Below are 8,183 nucleotides of genomic sequence, written 5' to 3' on the forward strand. Positions count from 1 at the left end.
TGCCAAACGCCCCATTCCCCGTTCTTGGCGCTCGCTGCACACTCGAGCAGTCGTCGTTTGGTTGCAAATGTCAGCGCCACAGCCGTCTCAGCAGTGGACACGTCCAGAACTCCCGGAGTGTACCCCACCCTCACATTCCGAGCTTTGCAGGCTTCCACATCAATGTGGTTGTGACCGACTGACATGGTGGACACAATACGGAGCGAGGGCCCAGCAGCATCGAGAACTTCGGCGTCCACCTTGTCCGTTAGCAAACAGAACAGCCCCGCGCATCCCTTCACGCGTTTGAGTAGTTCCTCACGTGGTATGCAGCTCTCTTCAGAGGAGAAGGATTCCACCGAGACCGCGTTGGCACCGGCCGTGGCAAGTCGCTGGCGGAATTGCTCTGGACGACGCAATACAGGAAGTTTAGTCTCATACAGAGTAGCAGGTGACACGAATCAACCGGGCCATCAACGTACCAATAGCATACGGCACGTTCCGAGAGAAAAAGACCTTGCGGGGCGTAGCGGAGCTCATGTCGAAGGAGAGGATCAGTGAATGTTGAATGTGCGGCTATGGAAAATGACGATGCTGGATTGGTAGAAAAGGGAGATTTGAGGATCGTAACAGTTGACATGCATCTCAGTTGCTCCTTGCAGACTTCCAGCCACATATCCAACGTCCATGAGTTCTGCGAATGCCCCCCGCAAGGTTTTCTTCACACGTAACTGGCCATACGCAATTGGTAAGCGAGCTGCATTTACTTTAGAGGTTGCTGGGAAGATTCGTTTGACTGGTTTCTGGTTTCCATCGTAGATTTACTTCGCCAACGAATTGGAAACTCCGCAGCGATTGAGATCGATGCGTTCGCTTCGGAAGACACGTGCATCCCGCGTGAGGAGCTGCTGCAGCGTGTAAAGGGATGCTCAGGCATCTTTTGCCTGTACACGGACACGATCGATGCTGAGCTGTTAGACGCTGCTGGGCCTTCGCTGCGTGTTGTGTCCACGACATCTGTTGGCTTCAACCACATCGACGTGGAGGCCTGCAAAGCCCGCAACATCCGCGTCGGACACACTCCCGGAGTACTTGATGTGGCTGTAGCCGAGACGGCTGTAGCTCTGACCTTCGCCACCAAGCGACGGCTGCTCGAATGTGCGGCAAGCGCCAAGAACGGCGAGTGGGGAGTCTGGCAGCCCTTCCAGTACTGTGGCTCCGATATCACCGGCAGTACTGTCGGTGTGGTTGGACTTGGACGCATCGGCGCCACGTATGCTCGTATGTTGAAAAATGGTTTCTGCTGCAAGATCCTCTACACAGGACCTCGTGAAAAGCCAGAGGTGGCCAAATCGCTCGGTGGAGACCCCGGTTCAATTGAGTACGTGGACATGGAGACGCTGCTACGCGAAAGCGACATTGTGAGTCTCCACCAACCACTAACCGAGGTGACTCGCGGTAGCATCGGTGCTAAAGAGCTTGAGTTCATGAAACCCAGCGCAGTGTTGATCAACACCGGCAGAGGTGAGCTGGTGGACCAAGATGCACTCGTGGAGGCGCTTCAGAACAAGGCGATCGCGGCGGCCGGCTTAGACGCGACAACTCCAGAGCCGCTGCCTCCCTCACATCCACTATACTCGCTTGAAAACTGCATCGTACTACCACACGTAGGGTCGGCCTCAACGAAGACCCGCCAGGTGATGGCGAGAATCGCCGTAGACAACGTACTGGCTGGTGTGACGGGCGAGGAGCTTCCGCATGCGGTGTGCTAGATGAATAACGCTTACGATGAGTTGTACCCGTTACAGGAAACAATTAGTGCCTCGTCCACCATTGTAGCAGATTAATTTTTTGCAGCCACTTCAAGATGAACGAATGCGTTGAATACAGCTCGTCTGCCAAACTAAATTGATTGTGGACATCTGAGTGAGCTTCCTTTGTTCATAGTGACCACTGCAAACCTCTGCCTAGAGATTCTATTGACCAGCATTTTCTCCGATGTCTGAGTCATTGTGAACAATGTCCTGGAGGATTTTGACGACCTCGTCGAAGCCGTACCGCGGCTCCTTACCATTCATGAGATCTTGTAGCCATTGCTGTTCGATCACCGGAAGGAGTTTTTCTAGTCGCTCTGCGGTGCAATGTGGGTCGTGCTTCTTGCCAGGTTCGAGCACCACACCCTGTTCGCGCAGTTTAGCATTGCGGATCAACGTCTGCACTTTGACTCGGACTACTTGGATCAGTAGGTCCTTGTCCACTTGGATGGGCGGAATCTGCACGTCCTCGACTCGAGCACGGGACACGTGAGCCACGCTGTTGAGTCGACTGCTGTCGCTTCTTGGGCGCTTCCGGCCGGAGCGCTCCAGCTTGACGACGTCTTCCGGCAAGTCCGTCAGGGTCATGAACAATTTAATTATACAGTGACCGGAGACGAATAGCACGGTGGTGCTGCCAGCTGGAGAGCAGAATGACGACTGAACTGACTTGCAGTGCGCAGTGACAGACGAAGTTCACTTCGTCGACTTGACATGCAACGACCGTCGTCATCGATTTGAAGCGGCAACGGTACCGTGTTTTTAGCGCATTCAAACTCGAGGGAAACAAAGTTACAAAATCTAATAAAGATGGAGGTTGTACTAAAACTCATGAGTCATATTGAGCTCGCAGTGTTTTACGGGACTGTCGAGTTTACATTCCCATATACAACTGAACTGTAACCTTGCCGTACTTAAATGAAATGGCTACATTAGTGTATTAAACCAAAAACGCACATAGCCGGGGAGTGGATACATGGACTAGGGATGTCAGGAGTGCCGTCATACGGGGCACCATTCGCTGCTTGCCGTGCCGCGCCTCGAGTGGATCTCCGGCCCCTTTCGTCCCCTTCGCGAAGCTGCTGACTGAGCCATGTCGACCGAGATGAAGGTCTCGCTCAGCATCAAGGAGTACGTGCTGGTGGCCATGACGCTGACACTCGTGCCCATTCTGGTGCTGGAGCTCTACGGCGTCTCGCATACTCGCAGCCACAACCAGGCCTTCCACGACGGCACCCCGGGCATGCCGCAGCTTACGGACTTGGTTATCGCCGGCGTCACCTCGGTGCTGCTCATTGGTGCGCGCTTTATCGCTGGAAAAGCATTTGCACCGCTTGCTCGCGTCGTGCTCTCGCCAAAGAAGCGCGTAGTCGAAGACCGTGTGCATCGCTTCACCACGGTGCTGTTCAAGTTCATGTGAGTGCAATTTCTACATATTTTTCGTTTTATTAGCATTGGAGGAGATATGTATTGACAAAATGCTTTGGTGCTTGGTTCCAACAGTTACTTCTCGGCCATCACTATCGTGGGCTTTAAGGTGATGGAGCATGAGCCGTGGTTCCCGCCGTCACTGGGAGGCAAGGGTGAAGCGATGAAGACTTTCGATGTGCTGTCCGACGCGCCTTCTAGTGCGCTCACTTACTATTTCATGGTACAGCTCGGATATCATCTGCACAGTCTGCTGTTCATGGTCTTCTTCTCGCCGATTCGCAACGACTTCATCGAAATGCTGCTGCACCACGTAGCCACGATACTTTTGATTGGCGGCTCGCACCTGGCTAATTACACGGAGTTCGGGGCACTTGTAGTGTTCACCCACGACCTGGGCGACGTCACTGGATGTACGTACATGTTTGCGATTGAGTGTACTACTGGTACCGTCGAAACTAACTCCATTTTTCTTTCCTTTTGTATAGATGGTATCAAGTCCATTGTGGACTCCGGTAACACGCCTCTGGTTGTGTTCATGTACTTGGTACTGCTGGTTTCGTGGGCGTATACACGGCTGTTCGTGTTCCCATGCCACCTTATCAACAGTACATTCACCGCGCTGCCGCAGGAGCATTTGAACATCAACGCCACATTCGCACAGCCGATGGTCGTTATGCTGTGCATGCTCATGGTGTTGCACGTATACTGGTACTTCCTTTTCCTAGTGATGGGGTATGCACTGATAAACAAGGGCGTGGCTGAGGACATTCAGCACAAGGTGGAAGACCCCAACGAGGAAGACAACGCAGCTGAGGAAGCCAGCGCTGAGACCTCGCGCGTCAAATCCAAGGACGACTAAGGTTGCACTTGATAGCATAAATCAACAAAGCATGCGTTTGTACGAAATGGATTATGATCACGACCTGATTTCCGTAATCAGATCTAACTGTACATTAAATTAATATGTGTGAACCACATAAGTCACCAAAATTGTTCATGGGACGCATAATCAGATCTGATGATTGGCCTGCCGGATTCGGACGGCTGGTCGTGAATAGCTTACAAATTCCAAGATACAACGATCCTGCGTCCGATCCGGCAACGCATCAGCCAACGAGCAGTTGCTCACCAACATATCCCATCCTGCCCCCCTGATCGTTCGTCAAGCGAGCGTCCAGCAGCAGCAGCCATGGCCGCCACCGAGATGAAGGTGCTTCTGAGCGCCAAGGAGTACGTGCTCGTGGCGCTGACGCTGTTGCTCGTGCCCATTGTGCTGGCCGAACTCTTCGGCGTGGCACAGATGCGCGCCGCTATCCCCGAGTTCCAGACGGACCCGGACATGCCACATATCAGTGAGTGGCTCATCGGCATCGGCTTCGCGTTCGTCATCATTGCGCTGCGCTTTGCCTTTCTGGCCGTGGCCAAACCACTGGGCCGCCGAGTTCTGTCTCCGACCAAACGACTACACGCGGATCGCGTTGAGCGCTTCGCAACGGTGCTCTTCAAGTTCATGTGAGCTAATTGCCTCGTCTCTGAAGGTCGGAGGACCCGTTGGTCGCTGACTAAGACTCGCTTTCTCTGTTCTTGTTGATACTGTCGTAGGTACTTTTCTGGAATCACCGTGGCTGGGTACTACGTTATGCGCGACGAGAAGTGGTTTCCACCAGTGCTCGGAGGCAAGGGTGTGATTCGTGAAGCTTACTTGATCCTGCACGAAGCGCCAGGCTTCGCTCTTAAGTACTACTATTTCGTACAGCTCGGCTACCATTTCCATAGTCTACTGTACATGCTGTTCTTCTCCCCCATTCGCAACGACTTCATCGAGATGCTGCTGCATCATTTGGTGACGATCATCCTCATCGGAGGATCGTACCTTGCCAACTACTGCGCCATGGGAGCGCTTGTGACGTTCACGCATGACATTGGCGACGTGACCGGCTGTAAGTGTGTGCCTGTTGCAACTCAAGAATGGTGACTTTTACTAACTATGCGTCTGTCAATGCTTAATAAATAGACGCTATCAAGTCGGTTGTCGATACGGGCAACACGCCGCTGATTGTGGCCATGTACATCGTGCTCCTGGTCTCTTGGGGCTACACGCGGTTGTACGTGTATCCGTTCCACTTGATCTACAACGCCATCTTCGTGATCCCTGAGGCCAATCCGCATGTGGTTGGCATCTTCTTACACCCAGGCAACACACTACTTTGCATGCTGGTGGTGCTACACGTGTACTGGTATTGTCTTTTCCTCGTCATGGGCTACACTTTGATCCGCAAGGGCTTGGCGGAAGACATCCAGGACAAGTGCTCGGATGTGGACGAGGGTGAAGGAGAAGAAGCACCATTGCTAAAGACAACGACAACCAGCTCTAGTAGCAAGCCGAAGAACGAGTGAGAACTAAGCACGGTTGTAATTGCTACGGTATCACTTTCCCGCCATCTTTACTCCAGAGAGATTGGTAACGACACACTCGTGCGTACGTTTGTTCAATAGTAGCGTGAGGACGCACTGCTTTCCAATTCATGGTTACCTTCGCTTGATGGTGACAGCATCGGCAGGGGTTCAGCGCCAGCACTTCATGCGCAGTCACACCACAACCAAATGAATCGCGGTAGCTTGCGAGCAGAGGTGGCCGCACAGTAATGCTTTCACGGACTGATTTCACTCTTCTTACAGGATTCTTAATTCTTGAATTCTTGAAAAGTACTTCAAGTAGCAAGCTCTAATTGTGAGCGTTTTGGACAGAGTATTATGCCGTGGCAAGAACCTCATAAAATGCAGCAAACTTCACTTTTTCATGATGAAATCTTTATCGTTCAGCAGGAGACGCCGCCTTGTGTATGGTACATGGCCACGCGCGCGTACAACGTGTATTCCAACGTGGAATTTCCACCCACAATAGGAATTTCTCTCACCATGGTGGCCGACTGGTTGGTCGACATCACACTGAGCGTCGGCGTCAACGCGGCGGTGATGTTGCTTTGTTGGGTGCGGGGTGCACCATCGACCACGGGGCTGCAGCTTTCGAGAGCTGCCGAGAACAGCAACGGACTGAGCGTCTACGCGACGTTTCCGAGCCACTTCAGCAGCGGACTATGCGGGGAAGACGTGCAGCTGGCAGGAGGTGTTGTGGTCGCAGTGGCCATTACAGTGGCCATGGCGACCGAGATCACAGCGACAGCGGCGAGCATGACTCGAGGAGCGTTGGCATGAGCCGAACAAAACCAACGCGAATGTACTATACTGAAATCAAGACAAATAAACATTCATGACCTTACCGCGTCGTCGACGTTAATCCCCATTTACTCATGGCGGTCTTGTTGCAGTGTCTTCCGTAGGCCTAGCTAGCTGCGGGAATTGACGCTGTGTACCAAAAGTTTTGCATTCCAGCGGTTTCGTTGCATCGCTGAGAACTACAATATGCGACTGTCCCCAGTTGCTGACAGAACAACAAATGGAGAGCTGGGGTGTGGAGATTGCGCTTGGCCTCAGTATGAGCGTGGCGGTGCTAGCCTTCTGCAGGACCAGTGGCTGGAGGCCCGTGGGCATGAGCAGCAGTATACGATGGCATGACACACACCGCGACGACGAGGAGACAAACGACATTGACGCGCTCGAGCCAACTATACTGTGGAACGGCGGCATCGAGACTACAGCGGGGTTAATTGTGGCTGTGTCGGTGATGGCGGCAGTGGCAGCGGAGATCGCATCAGAGACCGGAAGACACGTAATTGGAACCGCAATGTGCTGACCAAGAGCTTCCTGAGAACTACGACGACTTACAATACAACTATGTACTTATTCAACTGTATTTCACTGTTGTTAGCAGAAATTTCTCAATCTTCTTTGCAGTCTAAGCCGTGGCACCGCTACCTACACCACCCTTGTCGACGCTTTCCCTGATGTTTTCGAGTCCACCAGCGTCGTTCCCATTGCTGTCACGGAACGCCCTGAGCCCGACATACCCGAAATGAGCAGCATGGAGCTTGAGGAAGTTCTGCTTGCGTCGCTCCGCGTCTTTGAGAGCTTGATTATCATCGGCATCGACCTTGTTGACGTTGTTGATCGCCGGCAGGAACGGGTTGGACTCCAGCAATACCTCGTTCGCTGGGAACCGACCAAGGTTGACGAACGCAAACTGCTCGTGCAGCTCTGGTTTGTTCACACTGAGCTCGGCGAACGCACGCTGCGCCTGGCCACGAAGCCCTGCAGGGTTACTGTCGTTTTGGTACGTTGCGAAGTCGAAGATGTCGGTCGGGAACATCTGCAGCTCCTAGTTGGCCATCGTGCACAGGACTTGCATCGGAATCGTGTCCTCGGGCTGCGGGCCGTAGAAGAGACCGCTTTGTGGTGCAGCCAAGCTGATCAGCGTGTGCACTTGGTGGTCGTCCATCTCCTCGATGACAGATCGAGCCATTATGCCGCCCAACGAGTGGCCGATGAAGACGTAGCCATTTTGGAATCGTTCGTCGCTGGCGACTACTTCGCGTATCTGCGCGATAGCCTTGGGGATCTGCGTGGGCAGTGCCGCCACCGACTCCGCACCTGGAGCAAAACTCAAGGCTACAAGCGCTCGGTCATTGACGGCGAACGCTTGCTCGTACTTCACCGCATTGCTCGGGTCTCCTGTGAGTCCGTGAAAGAAGAAGGCAGGCAGGTGGAGATCCGACGTGCAGTTGGCCATGTTTGGTGATGTGAGACGGCGAAGGGTGTGGAGGGTTTGAAGCGGATTGTGAAATGAGGAACAAACTCCACTCAATCGCGACTACAAGAAATGCTGCAATCGTATAACTAGACGAAACGATTAATTTGCGTTGATATCCACTACTCGGATACATTGCTGTAGACCTGACCGCTCGTACTATACAAGCTGTACAACTTTTCCTTGACCGTGCGTATCAACAATTGCGCTCCGGCGTCTCTAAGTAAGAAGGTGATGGTGCAATTAACTCTATC

At 53.0% G+C, this 8,183-nt stretch overlaps 8 protein-coding genes across 8 annotated transcripts in view; 5 read left to right on the forward strand and 3 right to left on the reverse strand.

The window, feature by feature from the left end:
• The window catches only part of PPTG_24065 (hypothetical protein), a gene marked incomplete at both ends in the record, with an annotated part of 5,098 nt that extends 4,579 nt beyond the window's left edge, over window positions 1-519 (reverse strand). The window contains 2 exons of the mRNA XM_008914987.1: window positions 9-385; window positions 462-519. Coding sequence (XP_008913235.1) covers window positions 9-385; window positions 462-519 — 435 coding nt within the window. The remainder of the gene's footprint in view (window positions 1-8; window positions 386-461) is intronic.
• Window positions 520-611: 92 nt separating this feature from the next.
• PPTG_17344 (hypothetical protein) lies at window positions 612-1,883 on the forward strand. The gene is made up of 2 exons (XM_008914988.1): window positions 612-727; window positions 799-1,883. The coding sequence occupies exons 1-2, from the start codon at window positions 667-669 to the stop codon at window positions 1,749-1,751; spliced, it is 1,014 nt and encodes a 337-aa protein (XP_008913236.1). The 5' UTR covers window positions 612-666; the 3' UTR covers window positions 1,752-1,883.
• Window positions 1,854-2,447, reverse strand: PPTG_17345 (hypothetical protein). Its single transcript, XM_008914989.1, has one exon. The coding sequence runs from the start codon at window positions 2,379-2,381 to the stop codon at window positions 1,956-1,958; it is 426 nt and encodes a 141-aa protein (XP_008913237.1). The 5' UTR covers window positions 2,382-2,447; the 3' UTR covers window positions 1,854-1,955.
• Window positions 2,448-2,760: 313 nt separating this feature from the next.
• On the forward strand, window positions 2,761-4,151 carry PPTG_17346 (hypothetical protein). The gene is made up of 3 exons (XM_008914990.1): window positions 2,761-3,209; window positions 3,297-3,634; window positions 3,710-4,151. The coding sequence occupies exons 1-3, from the start codon at window positions 2,887-2,889 to the stop codon at window positions 4,081-4,083; spliced, it is 1,035 nt and encodes a 344-aa protein (XP_008913238.1). The 5' UTR covers window positions 2,761-2,886; the 3' UTR covers window positions 4,084-4,151.
• Window positions 4,152-4,342: 191 nt separating this feature from the next.
• PPTG_17347 (hypothetical protein) lies at window positions 4,343-6,033 on the forward strand. The gene is made up of 3 exons (XM_008914991.1): window positions 4,343-4,736; window positions 4,827-5,164; window positions 5,239-6,033. The coding sequence occupies exons 1-3, from the start codon at window positions 4,414-4,416 to the stop codon at window positions 5,619-5,621; spliced, it is 1,044 nt and encodes a 347-aa protein (XP_008913239.1). The 5' UTR covers window positions 4,343-4,413; the 3' UTR covers window positions 5,622-6,033.
• Window positions 6,034-6,143: 110 nt separating this feature from the next.
• PPTG_17348 (hypothetical protein) lies at window positions 6,144-6,440 on the forward strand (the record flags this gene model as incomplete). The annotated part of the gene is made up of 1 exon (XM_008914992.1): window positions 6,144-6,440. One exon carries the CDS (start codon window positions 6,144-6,146, stop codon window positions 6,438-6,440), a length of 297 nt encoding a protein of 98 aa, XP_008913240.1.
• A 241-nt stretch (window positions 6,441-6,681) lies between these two features.
• Window positions 6,682-6,978, forward strand: PPTG_17349 (hypothetical protein; the record flags this gene model as incomplete). Its single annotated transcript, XM_008914993.1, has 1 exon — window positions 6,682-6,978. The coding sequence occupies one exon, from the start codon at window positions 6,682-6,684 to the stop codon at window positions 6,976-6,978; it is 297 nt and encodes a 98-aa protein (XP_008913241.1).
• Window positions 6,979-7,080: 102 nt separating this feature from the next.
• PPTG_17350 (hypothetical protein) lies at window positions 7,081-7,911 on the reverse strand (the record flags this gene model as incomplete). Its single annotated transcript, XM_008914994.1, has 2 exons — window positions 7,081-7,500; window positions 7,525-7,911. The coding sequence occupies 2 exons, from the start codon at window positions 7,909-7,911 to the stop codon at window positions 7,081-7,083; spliced, it is 807 nt and encodes a 268-aa protein (XP_008913242.1).
• Window positions 7,912-8,183: the final 272 nt, after the last annotated feature.

The sequence above is a fragment of the Phytophthora parasitica genome (assembly GCF_000247585.1).
Source record: "Phytophthora parasitica INRA-310 unplaced genomic scaffold supercont2.66, whole genome shotgun sequence".
Classification (NCBI taxonomy): domain Eukaryota; phylum Oomycota; class Peronosporomycetes; order Peronosporales; family Peronosporaceae; genus Phytophthora; species Phytophthora nicotianae.